At 30.0% G+C, this 23,630-nt stretch overlaps 1 protein-coding gene across 4 annotated transcripts in view; it reads left to right on the top strand.

The window, feature by feature from the left end:
• LOC129971050 (retinal-binding protein-like) overlaps positions 1 to 23,630 on the top strand; it is a 65,802-nt gene that overhangs the window by 18,743 nt on the left and 23,429 nt on the right. For 2 of the 4 annotated variants that reach the window (XM_056084517.1, XM_056084518.1), the window contains exons 2-5: positions 11,828 to 11,878; positions 14,012 to 14,087; positions 15,117 to 15,160; positions 21,674 to 21,736. In XM_056084517.1, coding sequence (XP_055940492.1) covers positions 11,828 to 11,878; positions 14,012 to 14,087; positions 15,117 to 15,160; positions 21,674 to 21,736 — 234 coding nt within the window. The remainder of the gene's footprint in view (positions 1 to 11,827; positions 11,879 to 14,011; positions 14,088 to 15,116; positions 15,161 to 21,673; positions 21,737 to 23,630) is intronic. The other 2 variants (XM_056084519.1, XM_056084520.1) reach the window with 2 other exon arrangements.

Below are 23,630 nucleotides of genomic sequence, written 5' to 3'. Positions count from 1 at the left end.
CAACAAAAAATGTTTTTTTTTTCATTTGAAACCGTGTAAAAAAAAGTAGGACAATTATAAAAAGAACAAAATATAAGCGGTTTTAGTAAGGAATACTCTTTCCATTAGTTTTTATGACTTCGAATATTCTGTTTGGAAGTGAATCATACAAAGATACGATTTTTGTTTGATAAAAATTATCGCATGAGGTATTTAATGTCACTCGAAACTCAGAGAGCGATTCAAACTGCTTCAAACCAGCATATACTCGACGAACAAGCTTTGTGTAGATATTTTCTACTAAACTCAGATAGGGGCTTTTAGCTGGCCATGATAAAACCTGTACATTATTTGCAGCGAACCAATTTTAACTCCATTGGCGATGTGGATTGAGATTTCATCTTAAAGAAACATCCACTGTTCTCCTTCTAATTCAGAGCCATAAAGAAGAAGCCCAGAATTCAGAACATTAATGTAGTCTGCATGCTTTCGCTTACCATTGAGAAATACCAAACTTGTTCTTCCTCCATAACCAACTGCTAACCAGATCATCAAACGTGCTCCCCCCATTTGAGTAATTAAATAATATTGTTTTGCATTCTTCAGATAATGCCAGTAGGATTGATAACCGTCTGGACCATCTAAGTAAATTTTTTTTAATCTAAAAATATCACAGAAGTCCATTCTGTGGTCCATAAAATGTATTCCTTAGCCCAAGACAAAAGATTATTAATATGTGTGTGTTTCCATTTTGGATGATGTCTCCGTTTTTTGAAAACGAATTTTTTTTGACTTTTGGATGTAGTTGTGTTCTGTATGCTTGAACACATGAATAAGTCCTGCTTGATTTCGAGCTTTTACAACATTTCCACTACTCTTTTTAATATCACGAGCAAGTTTTCTTTCATCACGAGGCTTTGACTTTTTAGGTCTACCAGTCTTCTTTCTTATTCCGTTTCTGTTTGATTTTTAATAAAGTTAGAAACTGTATTGGAGCTGACGTGCAGTGTACGAGCGATCTCTCTAATACCTTAATCTTCATTTTTATATGCAACATTTTGATTCTTTTTAAAATTATTGAAGGGAATACCTTTACGCATTCTAAAATTAAAGCATCAGTGAAATGAATGAAAGTGAAACATCAGTAAAAATATATATATATATACTCTTCTACTAGTCTACTTTACTCTTCTACTACTTCTACTTTCACTAAATAAAAAGAAAAATGTAGTAGGTGTCCTACTTTTTTTACACACTGTAAATCACATATTCTCATCTTTCTAATTGTAGATAGTGGTAGCTATTTCATTTTTACATGAAAATAAAGAAAACATTGTTAAATAAAATCTACATAAGAATCTATGAAGCAGGATGAAAATATAAAGAAAATTTGCAAAAAACAGCTGTCCTTCTACCTTTTTTTGCTCAGTATAAATGTAAATAAATATAGTTCATCCATCTAAGAAATTCCGCAGTATTTTTTTTAAAGTTTTGTAAACTATACAGATATACAGATGTCAAACTAAGTCATTCTTCTTTAACTTTCAACAATAGTAGAAAATCACCATATCAGATAATTGATAAAACATTGAAAACGGTTTCAGTTTCAGAACAACAGAATAATCTATTGTGAAATTTATCCAAGAAAATAACTTTTTTTAAAATTGCTAAAATTGAGAAAAAATTTGGACAACTATTAAATCATCATCATTAAAGGCAATTTTTTTCAATTTTAAGTTGATGTTATCATTTTTATGTTGTGATAGTTTCGGACGTTATAGTGGATGAATGTTAAAATCACGCTTACTTTTTAATTATTTAAAATTCTGATTAAAATTTCAAAAATCACGCATCAAGATATATTTTCCCACCATCCTAAGTATAAACGCGCCAAATTTTGTAAATGTAGGCCAAACATTCTGGCCTGTAGAGCGCCAACGTTTAGTTTAGTTTAATTATATGAACGTCCCGTTGTAAAGCAGCACTAGGGCTATTTTGGGACGGACCTCGTCATTTTGAACCGCGGTCAGATGACGAGGACGACACCTGAGCTGACACCCCTCTCTCCACACCCCACCACACCAGCAGGAGGACGTTTGGTCTGAAGGATTTAACGTGCAACAGACCCCTTACACGACGGTTCTTCGGTGGAATCGGATTTGAACCTGAAATCCTACGGCTCACAAGCCGAGACGTTACCAACAGGTCACGGCGGCCTGAAATGAAAGTAGCATGAACTCCATTGGGCATAAAACACCTCATGTTCATTTGCCCCATTAAAACTTTTTGTAGGATCTCAATTTAAAAGCAGTGTGACGTATTCTATATTCAATGTGCTAAAGGTGGCATTTGATAAGGTTCCAAGAATTCGGAATTTCTATAGAATATTAAATAGCCTCTTCATTCATTATAGAACCCATAACTTTATATGTAATATAGTTTCCTAGTACTTCTTTAAGAATAATTCGTTTACCATACCATAAAAGTTTTATCCTTGGCATCTAGAATTGCTAACTGCCAAGGATAAAAATTCAATATGTCATCGATGCTCCTTTCATTTATTTATTTACATTACTAATTAAAAAACTCATATTAATTTTTTCAGAAAGGGTACTTGTAAAAAATTCGAATGAAATATAATCTAAATTAGATGCGTGGGTTTTTTACTGGGGAATCTTATATCACCTAAGCATGAGTTTTGTGTAGTTCTAAAAGCGATATGAGCAAATTGCCTAATACCTGTGGCTTTTGGGTATATATTTAAATTCTACTTATTTAGTCCTTGAGATTACAAGTTGGGTTTGATGAAATTCATCTGATATTATGACAATGATTTTTTTTTCTTTAATTCTACCAACATTTCGGAAATCTCATTCAGTTCAATCAATGGCTTCATTAACCTTGTTAATTGAAATCATACACTCAACTTGTATACATCACTCGAAATCACTTGTAATCATACACTCGAAGTTTGTAAATTTATAAAAATATTAACATTTTGAAAAGGCCTGTTTGATAGTGGAGCCGTGGTAAAAGTGACTGTCAGCTTCTTGATTGAATGGAATTGATTAAAACGTAAAAATTCAAGGTTGAATTTCTTGTTCCTTTTTAGCTCGAATATTTTAATGGGAATATTAATTTTCATTCATTTAAATTAAGTATCTTATCCATAACGTCATTGTCGCGTGCTTTGACACAAGTGTCGACACTTTTCTTGGCTATAGAAATTTATTATATTTTAAAGATTAAATGATCGATGAATGTTTATATCTATACAATTAAATTCCTATTAAAATCTAAACTCAATTCTTGCAGTTCCCACCGGAGCGTCTACAAACACACGCGCTTACTGGTATCAGCCACCAACCCCAGCACAGCCTTTTCTCTCTCTTCACTTCATCTCCTTTCAGCCGCAAGGCTGGAGGTTAGAGGCATGCCAGTCATGTTCCTGATTTCCTTAATCTATACTTATATAAAGCTCAATGTGTGTGTTGGCGCTCTACAGGCCAGACCGTTTGACCTACAGCTACCAAATTTGGCCCATGTATACCTTGGAGGTCGGGAATGTGCACATGGGGTTCGTTTTTTTGAATTTTAAATTAGAATTTTAACTATTAATTAAAAACTAACTTTCCTGCCAAAAAATCTTTTCATTTTCTCCACCGCCAGATGAGTAAGGCTTCAGGTTTTTTTTTTTTCTCAACAGTAATGAGGCTAGGCTTAACTTTTTTCGGGCGATTATTTCATACGATTTTGGTTATTTTCTTAATGTTTGATGCATTTAAAATTAAAAATTGTTAATGAATCGATCTTTCAGATTCATTCTGAAGTGCTTTTAAATTAAAATAAAACAGAAAAGAGGAAATAAAAATTTTTTAATATGCATAGCTTTTCTTCAACTGGCGTAGAAAAATTCACGCATTTGCGTTACCATAACTGGCGTTGAAAATTCACGAATGTGCATTGTGTTCTAATTGTTGACAACGGATACGGACGTTTTGAAGGCTAACCTGTTTCCGACTGATTTGTTTATTTTCTTAGTGTTTGATGCATTTAAAACTAAACATTGTTAATTAATTGATCTGTTCATGATGAATCTGAGAAAATTTTGTAGAAAACTTCTTGAGATATTACATAAATTAAGAAAGATATTCTTTAGTGCCCATAAGTTTTAGTTTAAATACTCAGCGACTCTGTTTTCAGTACTCATATTTAAAAAAAAATGCTTCGTTTCAGTAAAAAATATTATTATATTAATTGCAGATTAATCCTTTCCACTTTAATTTAAAGCATAAATTCTACGGGAGCTGACAGAAAATTTGAGAGATACATATTACGTTATGACTGAAGGCCTTTATAATATTATGAATGAATTATATGACTATCAAAATTTGTAGCTTTAAAATATTTTGATGAAGAAGCTATTAAAATAGGAGTAACATAATATATTTAATTATTAAAATTTTGACGAGCATTAAGATTGATGAACCGGCTGGTCGCCAAAGGCGGCTAGTAAAATATATTTGCATGATATTCTAGTTCCAGTTAACTATTTTTAAAGAGTATATTCGTCATGGAAAAAGTAATATTCGTCGTGAAATAATTCGTCATAGAAAATGTAATAATTGTTTAATTATTATATTTATAATGAATTATTTATTATATTTACGTAATATTTATATAATATATATATGTTTATGACAATTGAGATACACGTTTTTCGAAGAAATCGAAACAGTTAACGGTTAAATCCTAAGTATCTGGTTAAGTGTTTTCATTACATTAAGTGTTTAGGTAAGCATACTTGTCTATTAATTCATACACTGTCAGGGTTTACGCTTGCTATTCGTGTCATCTGCATAGTTTCATGATATTTTTGTGATATCTTTTAATTTTAATACAGAAGAGATCATCTAATTAGATAATAGTCATGAAAAAGATAGCAGTGAATCACAGGCAAGTCACGTGGAAGTCAACATGTTAAGCATGATCTACTTCAAATGACACGTTGCCTTAGTTTTGTAACGGAATTTTATTTTCTGATTCATCATGTTAATTGCTCAGCTAGAAAGCAAATCCATTCTTCCTTAGAGTTTGACAATGAAAGAAAACCATAGAATTAAATATATGATAGAACAATGGAAACGGTTTTTAATCTGCTTCAAACAATGACATCTATTGTTTAGCAGAATCCATCTAATATTACTATCGAGTCATTAATACAGTTACTATTTTGAAACTCGGCTTTTTAATCTGAGCGTTTCTAAATAGAATAATCTCTCTTTTTCTTTTTCTCCTCCCTTGAAACTCTTTCTTTTCTTTTTCCTTTCTTTTCTTTCCTTTATCTTCCCATTGTTCGTTATAGTAGTATATAATTTAGCTATTACGAACATTTAGAAAAGCTCGTAAACATGCCATTGTAACCTACATTTTCCAAAATTACTTTCTTTATTTCTGTAATTTTGAAATGTTTGATAATGATTGATTGATATAAAAGATTCTAAATTCTTTTTAATTTCTTTTATTTTTCCTTTAACAGGATATACAATTTAATGCAATTCACACTAAGAATACGATTCAAGTTTAAAAACAATAATATAGACACCAAACAAAAATGTTAGAATTTCAAAACAAATCTTTCCCTATTTATTCAGTATTGACTTACTTTTCAATTCAGAAAAATTTAATTTTCATTTATTCAGCTAATTAGATTTAATTAGTCCTTTGAATGAATAGTTATTAATGCCAGGTTTACACTCGGCCAGTTATAAGACGGCAAGTAGGGAGCGCATGCATAGAAAGGGACTGATATATATTTGCCGCAGTTTCATAAGATAGATTCAAGCATTCCTTGCTTGGCTATAAACTGCCATTTTGGCATCCTTGAATTTTTTCCCCCTGAGTATCGGATTAAAATGATGGATATTTACACAAAGAAACATGGTAAAATAAAAAAAAAGGTCAACATACCTAAATTTGAACAACCATAGAAAAGAAATGGCAAATTCAAATGGAAAAAAAAAGTACAACCTCGCATCAGAAAGAACAAAGAGCAAAAAATGCCGGAATTAATTTATGATAAATGATTAATTTTTTCACGCCAAAAAAACCGCTAATTCTACAAACGCATGCACAGTAAGAAAAAATACAATACAGCTGCTTATAGTTGTCCTATCGGAACAATTACTTGCCATCGACCGAATAGCATTTTTCAGCCTTTCTAAGCATGTGCTGCCTACTAGCCGTCTTATAACTGGCCGAGTGTGAACCCGGCATAATATTTTTAAAGGTGAAGGTGTCAATTTCATGAAATGCAAATAAACCTCTGGTAAAATTCAATTGTGAAATAAAAGTGTTGTTATCAGAACTTTTTAAAAAGGCTTTGTTTCAAATCCTCTGTCAAACCTCGAGTTGAGCGCTAAATGCAGTCTTTACAAATGAGTTGGCCCACTTTTGAAACCAAACAATGTTAAAATCAACTTTATTTTGTCGTGTGTTGGATGTGTTCCGTCTTTTTTCGACACAAATTGCGAACGCTTCTATATAAAACTAACCGCCTCTGTCGACCAGTTGCACTTGAATCTCTTAGTTGACTTGATGTTGAGACCAGTTGCACTTGATGCTCATTATAATTCCAAGAAAGTATTTTTAAGTATCAAACTATGACGGACATCAAAACAATGTAATTTTAATAGTCTGATAACTAATATGTTCATCATTTATCCAAATGGAATCAAATTTCGTGACATTTAGAGTTATTAAAAACGAAGCTTACAGACAATGCTATTAAAAACGTAAATATCCTATTTGTCTATGTTCTTAATTTCGCGAAATTGTAGCTTAGCTTTTGAATTTATCCTGTAAACTACGCAAATATTAAACAGAATCCTGTTTCTTTAGGGTCCACAATAAAAGAAAACCATTCGATTCAATATTTAATGAAGCAATGAAAAACGTTTGAGTTTTAGGGCAACAGTGTAATGTATTGTTGGAAAATCGGACAAAAATATTTTTTTTAAAAAAATTAGAAAATGTAACAAAAATTTTCATGACTATTAAATTGGTAATATTAAAAAAAACAATCGTTTAAATTTTAAAAAGGTATAAAATTTATTTTTGTATACAATAATATTTTCAGAAGTTACCGGGAAGGAAATGCCAAAATTCAGTTTAATTTTCAATTAATTAAAATTCTGTTGGAAATTCAAAAAAAAAATACTGTAAGATGTACATTCTTACCCTCCCCAAGGCATACATGGGCCAAATGTGGTAGCTGTAAATCAAACTTTCTGGCATGTAGATCACCCATACACACACACACTTTCATCTTTATTATTAGTACTAGCCGCCTTTGGCGACCAGCTGGTTCGCCAATCTTAAGGCTCGTTAAAATTTTAATAATTAAATATTTTATGTAATTCCTACTTTAATAGCTTCTTCATTAAAATATTTTAAAACTTCAAATTTCAATTCACTCATAATATTATAAAGGCCTTCAGTCAACGTAATCTGTCTCTCTCTAATTTTCTGTTAGCTCCTGTAGAATTTATGCTTTAAATTAAAGTGGAAATGATTAATCTGCAATTAATATAATAATATTTTTTACTGAAAAAAAGCTTTTTTTTTGTAATATGATTATTGAAAACAGAGTCACTGAGCATTTAAACCTTATGGGCACTAAAGAATATCTTTCTTAATTTATGTAATATCTCAAGAATTTGTCAACAAAATTTTCTCAGGTTCATCATGAGCAGTTCGATTCATTTACAATGTTTAATTTTAAATGTATCAAACACTAAGAAAATAAACAGAATCGTTTAAAAGAATCGGCCGAAAACAGGTTAAAAAAATTACTTAAAAAACGATGAATTTAAACTAACATAAATACAATTTAATTACTAAAAATAATTTAAATCAAATTCGTTTCCGTTGAAAATAGTTGTAAACAATCAGAACACAATGCTCATGCGTGAATTTTCAACGCCAGTTATGGTAACGCAAGTGCGTGAATTTTTCTACGCCAGTTGGGGTAACGCTATGCAGATTAGAAATATTTAATTTCCTTTATTCTGTTTTATTTTAATTCAAAAGTACTTCAGAATGAATCTGAAAAATCGATTAATTAACAATGTTTAATTTTAAATGCATCAAACATTAAGAAAATAAACAGAATCGTTTGAAATAATCGCTCGAAAAATGTTAAGCCTAAGCCTCATTAGCGTGGGAAAAAAATGCTGAAGCCTTACTCATTTGGCGGTGGGGAATGAGGATTTTTTTTGGCGGGAAAGTTAGTTTTTAATTAATAATTAAAATTCTAATTAAAATTTCAAAAAAAGGGACCCCAGGTGCGCATTCCCGACCTCCAGGGTATACATGTACCAAATTTGGCAGCTGTAGGTCAAATGGTCTTTTCTGTAGAGCGCCAACACACACACACACACACACACACACACATTAAGCTTTATATAAGTATAGATAGATAAGTATAATGATCAGGCGAAACTACCGTTTGGCAAACCTCAATTTAATACATCAAACTGAGGGATTTCTTTTATGGCTATTATTATTTAAAATTATGCAACAAAATAATTTTAAAAAAACCGCTAAAAACTTGGAAAGAATTTAAATATAAATTAATTTGGTGGCAATAAAAATTTTTTGAATTTCAAAATGGTGCAAAAATCAGTTTTACATGGTGACAGTTTCGGGAATTATTACAGAAAGATGCCAAAATTTCCTTTCATTTTTATTTAATTAAAACTTTATTTGTTTAGAAATGCACATTCTAAACAATAGTTGCACTAAATTTCTGCACTTCTAGATGAAATAGTCTGTCCAGTAGAATATCCAAACCCACACTGAAACACACATACATTCTTTATTCTTAAAACAAAGCACGTAAATAAGCACGTATTATATTTTGTTGTTTCCCGCTTTTAATTGGACAAAAAGCACATTTTAATAATGTCCTTCATTTAATAGATTTTATCAAAACGCTGAATGTCCTTGATACAACCAAAAAAATTTTTAATCGTATCTCGGACTTTGTAATCATCGGTGATATTTGTTCTAAAATCTGATTTTCAAGTTATTTGGAATGTGCGTAGTTGTTTAAGACGTAGTTTAATTTTTTTTATATAAAATTTTATTGAAGTTTATCTAGAGACTGAATCTTTTGCCAGGAAATTTTTTATCGTATCTCGGACTTAGTAATCATCGGTGATACTTGTTTCAAAATCTGATTTTCAAGTTATTTTGCATGTGCGTAGTTGTTTAATTCTTTTTGAATCAAATTTTATTGGAGTTTATCCAGAGACTGAATCTTTTGCCAGGATAATATTCCCATATTGAATAAACATGAGAAATTAAATTAGAAATTTAAAAACCGATAAATATGATTAATTTTTTTTATTTTTTGTCAACTTTGATTATCAAAGAACAATGTGACAAAATATAATCGCATTTAAAATATTGTCTCATATTTTATATAGAAAAAATAAGGATATGTTTCGATTTTCCTTCAAAATTTGCATCTTGGGTAGAGTTATAGGCTACATATGATTACATTTCACTGATAATATATAAACGTAATAACTAAAATTGAACACAAAAAATTCTGTTAAAATATCTTTACATTGCGCATATGTATCGATATAGCTACTAAAACAATGAAATTTATTTTTAAAATATAAATGTTTTAAAAATTAATTAGAAAAATTATTAAGAAATAAAAATGGAATTACCAAAACAATGAACTCTAAAATTTTTCGTCTTTAAAGCAATGAGGCAATTGACTTTAGAAGAATAATATACTTAAATATTGAGCAAAAGTTTTAAATTTTAATTAATTTTTAATAAGAAAACGATTTAAATTTTTTAAAAATACTCCTTGATGGATTATTTGCTTCCAGAAAAGTTTATGCCTAAATTTGATAATTCAAAGGGAATTTATGTATTAGCCGCATGCCATTGGCTAACACTAGTTACTAAAGATCCTATTAAAGTGCGATCTTTGACAGATTTTTGGCAATTAATCACAGGTGTGCGGTTAGTACACAATTACCGCTCAAGCTCGAAAGATCTCCCCTAAGAATATTTAATATCATTTTTGCATCATATTTATAATATCACGAAATTTTACAAATGCTATCAAGTCTATAAGTATCATTATGTGAGTATTTTTCAACGACTAGCTTCAAAAATTTATTTTAAAAAAATGAGTCAATTTTTTTTTCTTTTTTCTAATAGATTCTTGTTACTCAGGAATTCTATCGAAAAAGAAGTATTTGTCCATACAAAAGCAATCACGGTATTCTCGACGTTCATAAATTAAATACATTCAAAACTTATTACTTTCCATTCGAAAAAAATCTATTCAATTAACCACAAAAAAAATTATCGTGGGAACAAATATCAAATTTCGATTGGAAATTTCACAGGTATTATAGCACACAATGAACAAAGATACAGTACAAATTATGGACACATAAGTACAGCACAGATTTATTGCACGTGGAGTTAGTAAAAGGATTATAAGACTAAGTCTCTTGTACAAATTCAATTTTTCTGCCAAAATTTTGTACATCAGTTTTCATGAAGTGAGCAGCATTTGTCACATCCCGTAAAAAAGTACAAAAAAATTCAACTTACAGAGATGTGGCTTTGAAAAAATTTTTAATCTCCGATACAACATTCTGGGATTTTTTTTCTCCTTGACTCAAGCCTTTGCCAAGAAAAATCATCTAATTTTTATTCAAGTTCGCAAATACTTAGACATCAATTAATTATAATTCTTTGTTTAACGTCTAGGGAATAATAGATTTGTAGTAATGTATCTCATACTGCTTATATATATATATATAAGCATTATGTTGTTTAAAGCAGCAGGTTTAAAGACATTGAACAGACTTTTTAAATTAATTTTAATATCCATTCTGGGAAAGCATAATTATTTACAAGCAGATACGCAGACAAAATACGTCCGCCACAGTACGGCACAAAAGCAGAAGTAAGGAAGGGACGAAACAAATGATCACTAGTCTTATTTCAATTAATACACTTGCTGACCTTTGTCAAGGGCAACAAAGTGATCATTTTCACTTGCCACGTGGAACTGATGGCGCATTATTTTTATAAAGCTTCATGCGTGGAATGGGATCAGGAAACAAGAGATCCCTTTAGAATGACCCAACATGTGCCGAATTAGGTAAAAATTTAGGAAATTAATTTGGATTATATATATATATATATATATATATAGATATAGATATATATATATATGCACAGAAAGATCAGTAAAGTGCTTTTGAGATCCCGTTCTCTGATTTTACTCAAGGGTGTATTTGAATTTTTATTATTATTATTATTTTTGCTCCTTTCTTCGTCTCTTAAATTCCGTTTGGCCGTTGTTTAATTCAGAAAAACTATATGATACTACATTTTTAAATTTTAGGACAAACCCCTTTTTTATGTCACTGAAAGCTCATGATTTTAATTGCAAATATGTCCGAGAACTTTATAGACGACTATGATAACCGAAAATTATATAGATTTTACTATGGCATAGCGTCCTCTCTTCTAATTGTAATTTTTTGTCGATCTCTTTTATTAATTTTTAGAACAATTTTTCATGAATACATTATTTTGCCCTTAGAGGAGCTCTAACCACTCTTAATAATTTCAGAGAAGTCACTTTACTACAAGTATGCGTTACTTTTCTAACTATACGAGACGTTCTGAATTTAATGAGCTTAAAAGATCTCTAATGATCACCCTATGTGCGTGCGTGTGTGTGTGTGTAGTGAGCAGATTTTTGTAATATTATTTTAATAAGCTACTGTTGTTTCAGAACATGACGCTAGCGGATTTCACACCTGAAGAACAAGCAGTTATAGATGAGGTAATGTTATGTTTTTTTTCTCTCATTATTTATTCCATGTAAAGAAGAGTTACTTCTCAATACATTAGATGCATATATTTTGTGACAAAATACAGCCAAAATATTATTTTTAGTAGGAATTCAAAGTTAATATTCTGTACTAATTAAATTAATACAGTCGCGACCGAATGATTGGTAAAATTAAGTGGATTTTGTCACTGCAATTTAGTGTTTTTTATCTGTCAACGAAAAAAAAAATTAATATATTCTGTTATCTGCTTGTATCACCAGTATTTGTAGTAATTTGACAACAAAAAATTATATGACTAGATAAAAAAGAGAAAGGGAAAATTCCCATTCAAAAGAAATTCAGTATTTAATTTGATCTTCTGATTAATCATTTTAAAAGAATTTGAGCATTGGAATAATATCCAACTTCTAGCCACGAACTTCAAAATCGCGCCAAATATTCAAAAATGTGCAAATGATCGCCATCTTGAATTCTCACAAAATATAGTAACATATGCTTTCAGAATTTTAAACTTTGTCTAACTGAATGTGTTCTTAAGCCGGACTAAGGGTTTGATATGAACATTGAATCAGGCAAGCACATAAATAGAAGCAGTTAAGAAAACCAAATGCAAATTGTAGTAATTTTTGTATGTCTTTAGAATACCTGAAAGTGTAGATTTAATCAAATTCTTATATATTCTGAATATGAATCCCTTAATCCCTTCTTTGACGGAAGAATTTAACTAGGATATGATTCCCTCAAGGGGGCATCTCAGATATAAGGATGAGAAATTTCTTGCGTAGTGGTTGGTTCTCGTCACTCGGATAGGTATAGAAATGGTATGGGGTCGACTATCCCCTACCAATGAAGAGACGTGTTTCCCACGGGAATGGTTGTATCGTAGCCGGTGATGGCTCTTACGAATCCATCTTAATTCCTACTAATGATATAGCAGTGCTCCGATCATTCATATTTAACCGTGTGCCTTTGAGAAGTCAGTGTGTGATTAACTAGGATTTGAAGAATGTAGTTTAGACAGCAAAAAATAAATTATAAGTGAATATAGGAATTAGTTATTTTGATTATTAATTGAATTATCTTAACAACTGTATTGTTTAGTCATTTTATTATCAGAAACCATTTCCTGCTTTTCTGGGGTAATTCTATACCAAAATTTATTTATTGATGAAAAAATACAATTAAAAATTACTGGTAAATTATTTCAGAATATAACGGATTAAGGCTGCGAATAGTTAGATTAGATAAAAGGGCTTTATTACTTATAGACGTTTCCTTGTAGCTAAGAATAAATGCTATGAATTAAAAAGTTCTTGCGTTGCTCGTACCATAGATATTTAGAAAAGTGATTCTCCACAAAAAAAGATCTAATGAATATAAAAAAAATAATAATAAGACATTTAAAGAATCAAACAATTTATAATTACCATGAAGATTCCAAATTTCTCGCCTTATAAATTTGATGGAAACTATCTATGAATGATTGGTCTAAATTTTTGTGCATTTTATAAGAAAAAAATTCCTCTCGGCAACCTGAAAGGCAGAAGTAGATTCCTTTACATCTAGTTTACTCTCTGGCAACATAAATTGTTAACGTTAGATAAAAAATCAAACTTATGTCATGAAAATTACATTTTAGCATTTAACTTCTACGATGTCGCAGTAACCGGAAAACTTCAAATATAATAGTTGTTCATCTTAATAAAGCGCTCATTTGGCTAATTGTATTTATTTTTCTAACTTCAATATTAAGAAAGTTATAGCGAAATGAAAATCTCAGCCTCCACCATTTCCAACCCCTTTGAGCTAGATGGGCCATTTACGAATTCGTCCGAGATTTGTACATTTCTAACAACGTATTCCAAGCCAGTTAAAATCCAAACAAAATTTCTCTAGTTATTCTGTTCACAAGATAATATGGGCAAAGCGTTGTACGCATATACAAGCTTTTGAAGGAAGGGTGGTTTTGAGTTTTAGGGGCCATGATCGGTGAAGAACTGAAGAACATTTCCTGTCATGAGAACCATTGCAGTAGGTTGTCTTCCTATAGGAATGTACCTAAAACATGGACCTTATTAACCACTAACCTATATTGAAATGATCAAACTAATTGTTTGTTTCAGTTGAGGAGGCGAACAATTGATGACGTCACGCCAATGATGTTGGAAGATAATTACCTATTTTATCGCTTTGCTAAAGGTAATTTGCAAATCTTGATCCTCAAATCATAATATTATCTTACTGAAAGGAAATTTTATGCAAAAATGTTGCTAAGCAGCTAAATTAGAATATCGTAGAAATCAAACTGGCATTATTGAAAAATATAACATATCCATAAATATAAAATTTTATCTTTTATCTTTATTTTTTTTTCTGTGCATGTTTAATTTTTTTGAATTGACAACATTTTTTTAATTCAAACTTTAGATAAATTTAGGAATCAAACGATTTGATAATCTCATAATATTTGCAGAGTTTATTTTTGATTTTACACATTGGTCGTTTTTTATAATATCATAAATCTTATGTCGTTACAAATTAGAAACCATCAGGTATTTCTTGTCCATAACTTTATCGCATATTCTCTAATACACTTCTCATGCTACAGAAAGCCTCATATGGCATTGGCGTACAATAGTTACAAAATATTAGCTTTTGGCGAGAATTTAGCATTTTTCCTGAATTTATAATATCATCTTTGGCGAGTTATTTGGCGATTAATCCCTAACATGTTTAATAGTACCCAAAAATCGAATTCGTGTTTTCAACCGGTTTTTCCCAACCGATTGTAACAAAAATTCGACATAAAATTTTACTTGTAGTCACAAAATTCCATATGAAATATTATAAATTTCATTTTTGAATCATCTCGTTTACGTGCTTCTGAAAATAAAGACTAACAAAGAGTCAAACAGTAAATGGATTTGACTGAAAATTTGACAAATATTTATAATATAGATGTTAAATCTTCATACTGAATTTTATTTGCTAGTTCTCTTTGTTCTGTAATTATTGTGTTAATTTATATTGGAATAGTTGGACAGACTGACTTCCTCTGATCAAATTTTACTCAAAATTTGACAGAAATCTGCAAATTTGGTGTAAAGACCGTGTATCTAATTTCAATTCTATGTGTGAGATTACTTTCGAAACTATATCGTTCATTTATTTTTTTCAATATCAAAATTATAAGATGAATATTTTAAAAGTTATTTTCATTATTTTCAGCTCGAGATTATAATCTAACTGAAGCAGAATCCATGTTAAGAAGAGTAAGTACGATTTATCCGAATTATGAATGCAATGAATTTCCCAATTGTAATTTTGCGCTTTATTTTATAATTTATGACATTACAGCACGTTCAAATTTTAAAAAAATTAACTTATTAATATAATGTCGTACCTTTAAATTTTCATTCAGCATGGCGAGAAGCTGATTCAATTTCGTCACACATACCACATTTTTGCCCCTACAGATAAACTAAAGAATCCACTCCAAAAAGAAATTCTTATTTTTTCAACGGATTGGAAACCTCTATTTATTATATAACAGCATTACCTTACATAAATAAAAGTAAAGTTTAAATATATTGATTTTTTTTGGAACTTTAAAATCCCCATGGGGAAAATTTCAAGCATGAATAGTTCTCATTGGCTGTGAATCATTTTTTTAGGGGAAAAGTCTCATGTATACGAAAAAGACCGGCATTTCCAATACCATTATTTCACAAATTCTTCTACAAATAAAATAGTTAGTAAAAAATGAGATAAATGAAAAAAGAATTAACAAAATACAGGATTCGTGTTGAAAGGTGACTATTTCTTCTTAAGATTAAAAATTCAAATTTATTATTTATAGTAAATTTGTATATACAAAAACATAAAAATCATAAATAAAATATAAAAACATAAATAAAGTTGTATAAACAAAATACGAACTTAAATGATAATTTCAAAGAAATCGTTACTAAAAAATTCCCTATCAAAATCCCTGTGAAGAAAAATTTAAACACGAAGATTTCTCATTGGCTTCGAATCGTTTGGTAAGAGGGAAAAGTATCATGTAGAAATATAATGACGGGATTTCGCATACCAATTTTCCCCAAATACTTCAATGAACAAATTTTTTGATTAAATAAAAAAAACGCATTAAAACGACATTTAAATAATTTTTATAATCTTAAAAGAGCAAGCAATATTTCCACAACAATTTAAATTTATTTATTGTCACATATCGTAAACAACTAAATTTCGATAAAATTCATGATTATTTCACTGAGTATATTTATCGAAATAATGATCTTTTTTCCTTTCAAAATCATTCGTTTTACGTTGTATTCAAACTAAAATAAAGTTCCCGAAGCTGTATTTAAGCAAAGATTTTATATCAAGGCAGCGGGGTTTATTATAATTTCTTTTCAGTTGCTCATATTTATTTGAGGATTATAATTACTTAAAAACAAAAAAGGATTATGCCACGTTTTTAAAATGGACTAAGAAATATAAAATAATTTTTCCTAGCTCCATGCAGATTCCTTACCTTGGGAATTACAATGACAAATTTTCAGAACAATCTATATAGATTTATAAATCTCTGTGGTGCTAGGAAATGCAATTTTATATTTTTTGTACGCTTAAAAAATATTGTACTTTTTATTCGAATAATGTCTTTCTGCTTTTTAGCTTAGTGCGTGTGAAAGTTTGCATTCGATTTTAAACTAACTTTCCGATAAGTTGCACCTGATGACAAAATTTGTATTAAATAGACAAGAAGGCGGGTTAATTTTGTATTATCATCGAATTATAAAATATGTTTAAAATTTAAAATTTGTAGCTCAAAGGGAGGTTTGTTTAAAATCGATTGTAAAATTGTACCGAACGGATAAACAAACAGACAGACAAGAAAGCGAATTTATTCAAATATTTTTTTAAAAATCGTGTTTATTATCTACAAGATTTATTGCATTCTATTGAAATATAAATCAATGCTCAGAGATATTTGTATTTTGGTCACATACTTTAGAGCAAAAAGAAGTACCGAAGAAGAGCTCTTTTGGATGGATATCGCATTCCGATAAGCGAAAGATAACTGAAATTAATCTTACAATGTATGCATATGTTTTTAAAACTAAAATACAATTTACAATACTTTTTTAAACTTGCAATCCTTTTAGATTTTCAAGTTGCTGAAAAATTTACATCAGAATTTCACATGAATATTCCGACTATAGTGTTATTCAAATGGCATGGAACACCAATGACAAACGGCTATTATTTCCACTAAAAGATATAAAATTCTTATTTGAAATAAAAAAGATGTGAAAAACTAACATAAGCATACTACAGAAAGAAGCATAAAATGTTGCATGTGTGCATAATCATTGTTCTATACGATTTCCCCTGGTCAAACTGGCAATATTATACTGAAATCTTATCTCATGGCAGACGCTGTTAAACATATTATCAGCTACTGATCGTGTTCAATAACTGTATGAATGTGCTACATCTGGCAATCGAAATTTTCTGAAACCATTTTTTGTATCTTCATTTTATTTGAATGATGCCACCGATTCAGTCGTAATATTTCTTTGCACACATCAAAGAACGAACTAAAAATATTCGTAGAAAATGCTTTGTGTATAATAAAATAATCTTAGGTTTCAATCCATGTTTGAACCTTAAGATTGCATCAGCGAACAAATTAAAAACATATTTAGAAAATGTTTCAAGCAATAATAAAATGATCTGCCATTTGAACCCATAGTTGACCATGAGATTAAGATAAAGGGAATTTACTAATCACACAGGGCAGTTATTACAATAAGTAAGTACGCAAAGAAAATTGTAAGCTTCCTTCTGAACAAAATAAGTTCTTATCGACGTTTTTAAGAAAGCTATAACCATTTATTGTCAGTGCAATTATTTTAAATAACCTTATATGATTTTGACTTAATTTAATCGTATGATTTACCTAATTACCTAATTTGATTTTTATCTGAACTAAATCCAATGATTTATCTAATTACCCAATTGGATTTTTATTTAAATTAAATTCAATCATTATATTCGAGCTTTGTTTAAACCAATGTTGGGACGTGAGAAGTTTTCCTTGCGATTCGTCAGAAGTTGCCATAAAAAAATACTTGTATCCTTGAAATATGACCTTCTGTAACAAAATGGATAATTAGATGATGGTATGACTCCTTAGCAGGTCATCGATAAGGAAATTATTCTAATTTTACTCGCATATTGAAGTAATCCCTTACGAAGCAATTTGGCAGCTCTGATGCCACTTTTCAAAGCTGTTATTATTTATATATATAAAACGCTAACGTACGTGGCACAGAAATCGAGCTTATTACTTACTATAGAATGGCAATATTGAAATAATATAAAAATTATACGAATTTCAGACTGCTTCATTCTGCAGTTATAGACCCATATCCCTACTCTCTTCTGTCAGCAAAATTGCTGAACAGATAATTCTCAATAGATTAAATAATTACCTTGAAGAACATAATATACTAACACCTGAACAATTTGGATTTCGCCGTAACCTATCTACAACCCACCAATTAATTAGAGCAGTAGAATTCATTGAGGAAGGTTTTGAAAATAAACAAAAAACTGCAGCGGTTTTCCTTGACATTCAGAAAGCTTTTGACAGAGTTTGGCAAGATGGTCTTATATACAAGCTAATTAATTACAACATACCCTCACACCTTATCAAAATTATAATTTCTTACCTCAGTTACAGATCCTTTAAAATCAAGATAAACAATGAATTTTCGGAAGTAAAACCTATTCTTGCAGGTGTACCTCAAGGATCTAAACTAGGGCCAATTTTATTTTCCTTGTTTATTAATGATATCCCCAAGCAATTTAACACTATGTTGTGCATGTACGCTGATGACACTGCAATACTAGCTAGAAACAAAAATCAAAATTTCATTACCATAGCTTTAAACCGACATATTAAATCTCTTGAGGACTGGTTCGTCGAATGGAAAATTGAAATAAATGCTAGTAAAACTGAAGCTATAGTTTTTAACAAAAATAACTGTAAAAAGAATTTCTCCCCAGTTAAAATTAAAAATCAAACTGTCCCGTGGTCTAAGGAATGCAAATATTTAGGCGTTATTCTAGATAGTAAATTAACTTGGAAACCCCACTTTATTTACACAGCTAAAAAGTTTCGAGACCTAACTCGTAAATTTTATCCCTTAATTTCTCGAAACTCCAAAATGAGTAGACAAAATAAAATGCTTATTTACTCTGCCTACTTGCGTCCAGTATTAACTTATGCCTGCCATGTGTGGGGATATGCTGCCAAGACTAATCTTAGACTTATTGAACGCCAGCAAAATAACTTAATTAGAAATTTCTGCAATATGAAATACTACATGCCCAATACAAATATGTACTTATGCCTAGACTATCCCCCTCTTAAAAAATTCATTAAAAATCTAGCCACTAACTTCTTTAAAAACATGGATAAGAATAAAAATGAAGCAATAGCTAAAATCCCTAAATATAAACCATCTACAAACTCTAGAAGACCCCGTAATATACTACTTTAATTTATCTCAGCCCCTTAGTTTTTCTTCCTAACTTTTATTTTTTCAAACTCAAATTATACTGTTTCTCAATAGCCAATTCTAGCTCACAAGCAGTAAAAACTTACTAAGCCCAACGGCAGCGTACCCCCCCCCACACCCTCACCCTAATATCAGACAATCACAATGAGTCCTGACACTCGTCATCTCCAAATTTCGTCGAAGACGGCCACGGCAAAGTATAGACAGCAAAGCACTGTGAAGTCTCTCCTTACCGGGGATAAGCCCCTGCCGGGGCTAGGCGCCCCGTCAACCCAACCATCAAGACTGCTTCATTCATTGAATATTTTTACAGGTGCATTAAATCCTTCGCTTCGCTCAGCTAATGAATGGAGCTTCATAATGTCATTAGAAATATTCTCGAGATGTTTTGCCATCTCATCAAAAAGTACATTTAGTCAGAGGAAAAAAGATATATATGAAATAAAGAAATAGGTTTCAGAAAAACCTATTTCACAAAAAGTTTAATCGAGGGCAAAAGTAAGCTTCCATCTGGAGATAAGTAATTCGGTAAGGTTTCAGATTAATTAACGGTTTCTCGACAAGAACATTAAAATCGTGCCAATTGTCTAAAAACTGCTATTCTGAATGGATACCAGAAATGGTAACAAATGGCTCTCAGAGATTGCAAAAAAAAAAAAAAAAAAAAAAAATTGGCGACAAGTCGCCTCAAGATATTTTAATGTTGACGATGTCCAGCCGCATCGTTATGTCTTCACTATGGAAATGGACATTCATATTTTCTAAAACAATTATCTTACATAAAATCGCCTTTAAATTATATTAAGACTCAAAGAGTTATCTTTTTAATGATATCAATTTCATTTTTCCACAATTTTCTTGTTAATAGAAATAATATTTTAAATTCAATTTGATATCTTGAAACAATATTTTTAAATGCTACGAAGGAATTCAAACTATACAATAAAACAATCAATCGCGTGTTTTTACCAGTCATTAACTCAGTAGTAGAATTTTCACTTCCCCTTTTATTTTGTAACATATATACTTTTTTAATTTGCAGTACATTGATTGAATTCATGATTTTCAGTCTAATCAAATAATAAATTAATCATTTAATAACTTAAAATGCCGATAAATTGGGCGAAAGAACTGGTCGCCATAGGCAGCTAGTTTTACTTTTTATCATTTAAAATATTATGACATAGGTGTATTTGGAAAGGCTTAAGAATGATGAAATTAAACCAATATTGAAATGCGATTGCAACGTGCAACGCTGCAACATGAATAGTTAGACTGAGATAAAGTAATACACGTTTTTTCCCCCATTAATTTACGTTATTTACTATTTAATTCCTATAAATTAAAGCTTATGTTTTACCATACCCGTATTCTGATTATATACAGTGCACTCCTGAGTTTTCGGCCTAATAGGACAGCTCGGATAAAAAAAAAGCCGGATAGGATGAATTTCTAGGAACTTATTTCTTTGCTCACCAATACCAAAAGACAAAGATTTAATACCAAAATTCAAGCTATAATACGTATTTTATCATAGCTTGTTGAGTACCAAGCGCTCCATTTATCTTAAAGTGAATACAGCCACAACTCATTGAATCATAAAAGTAGTTGCCGGTAACGTGTCGAGTTAAAATAGAAGGCTCTGTACTGGTAGTTTATATATGTGTATATACTGCATTGCACGTTTCAAGAATATATTAGAGAAAAAGTAAGTTAAAGGATGTAAACTGTTCACATTTTAACACAAATTTTGCAATGCCGAACTTAAACGCAGGAAACATGAACAAAACATTAACGTAAATCGTAGGCTTAAGTCTTAAGAAAACTGACTTAAAATGATTTTATTTTTCATTGATAAGTGATACACAAATATCAAAAAGCAACTCTAAGATAAGAATCAAAACTTATTTTTTTTTAATTTTTGAAAAATTAGGCCGGATAGTTGTGAACCGGAAACTTGGGAGTGTGCTGCATTTTTAAAACAATACAAAGGGAATTTCTCATTTTTGTGCCGAATTTCGTATCTTGATATTCCATTATTCGATACTTTTAATATATCCTATTACTAAGGTTTTTTTTTAAAATTATAACTATTTAATAAAAAACTTGCTTATTCTTATCTTCTCTTGCCTATATCCTGCTTCTTATGGAATGACTCATTTTAAATTTTCCTCCGATAATTATCAGCATCTCGTTTGGAGAAAAGAATTTGGTCTCGACACAATATTGACAGATTACACACCATCAGAGGTAAGGACAGATTTTAAAAAATTCATTTTGAAAAAGAAAAGGAAAATTTCTTTAATAATATTTATTAATTTGCCAAAAGTAATCAAGGATCCAAATTCCAATATACAGCTGCCATAATTTCTTATCTATATCTATACTTATAATAAAGCTCATTGTGTGTGTGTGCGTGCGTGCGTGCATGTGGATGGGTGTTAGCTTTCTACAGGCCAGACCGTTCGACCTTCAGCTACCAAATTTGCCACGTTCATAACTTGGAGGTCAAAAATGTGCAATTTGGAGAATTTTTTTTGAATTTTTAATTAGAATTTTAATTAATTAAAAATTAAATGAAATTTCAGTGTTTTTCCAAAAGTATTAAAGTGAAAAAGTGATTTTTGCATCAAGTTAAAGCTAAAAAAAATATCTTTTAACGATACCAATGTTCTAGTCTATAAATTAAATTTCAATTTTTAAAGAAATATTTTAACCATATTTTTCAGCAATGTATTTCGTACCAAATAAAAATAAAATTTAATCTGCACGAGCACGTCAATGGGAAAAATTAGCTTTTATCAGCGTGTTGCCGTCACATTAACAGAAGTACAAATTCAAAAATAAATCAACTCTTATTGCAAATTAAATATATAAAAGTGTAATTTTCAGCACGTGTCTGTATGAATTGAAAAATATATTATATATGAAATTTCCTAAAAAGCAAATGGAGGAAAAGTTTTTTATAATATTTTACAATATTTATACTATTAATTCAATAAAACAGTTTAATTTAAGGTATACATTATTTAATATATATAAGATAATCACTCTAAGCATCCATCAGCTAATCTGGTACATACATCTGCTAACAAATTGACCTAATTGAACTAAATAATTATATTTTATGTAATTTGAGTCAATAAATGCTCTGATGAATTAGGAATTTTAAATTTTTACATACAGTGACTCAAACAATTTAGAATACACCTTACTTTTACTTGATAAATCCGACTTTCAATAGAAATAACACATTACCGAGCAGTGCAAACGTGTTTTTATTTTTAGACATAACAATTGGTTTAATTTAAAGTAAAAATAAAGAACGATAAACGAAAATCTTCCGAATTGAAATGTTTCATAAGTTATTTTAACCCTTTCTAGGGCCGTGAGAAGTATGCTTCCCACTAAATTTCTCAATCTTTGTTTGAAATTATGTAGGTTGGCATAAGTTCTGACAAATCCTTTTAGTAAGTCAGAAACTTAGATGCTTCAGTTCTTTTTCTCAGACAAAATGATGTGTCTTGATTTGTTACTTAATTATTAATTAACCAAATTAATTAATTCATCAAATTAAATTATTTAATAAGCTAAATGTATCACTTTTCTTATTCTAATTTCAAGTCTAGAAATAATATAACTAGAAAAAAATGGCTCTTTAAAGGGTTAAATAAATAAACGCACATTTTTGCATCAAAAAATTGAGAATACGCCAATGAAATTTTTTAATATCTCACATAGAAAGAAAGAGTCAATATTTAGTTGCATGTCAGTTAGCTTTCATAATGGCCTTTAAATGTCGTGGTACTGATTCCACAAATTTTTGGCGGTATCTGAAGATATATTCTTGCTCCACTTGCTTTAAATGGGTTTTGTTTTTGATTTTGTATTTTTAAACCGCTATTTCGAGTGTGGCCCACAGATTCAATGGCATTGATATAATGTTATTTTTTTTTAAATTTTTCAATTATGCATTAAATAAATTGAAAAAAATATATACAACAAAAAATATATCAATTTAAAACCAAAAGCATTTAGAAAATCAAAAGGTTATTTTTAGGGTAGGGGGCTTATTAAATTGAGTAAAAATAATTATTTATTATAATCAAAAATCTTTTAGTTTAGAAGTTTATCAAATCAGTTG

This window comes from Argiope bruennichi, chromosome 6 (genome assembly GCF_947563725.1).
Source record: "Argiope bruennichi chromosome 6, qqArgBrue1.1, whole genome shotgun sequence".
NCBI classification, from domain to species: Eukaryota; Metazoa; Arthropoda; class Arachnida; order Araneae; family Araneidae; genus Argiope; species Argiope bruennichi.
The sequence above is the reverse complement of the archived record's forward strand: the minus strand, read 5'-3'. Positions and strand labels throughout refer to the sequence as shown.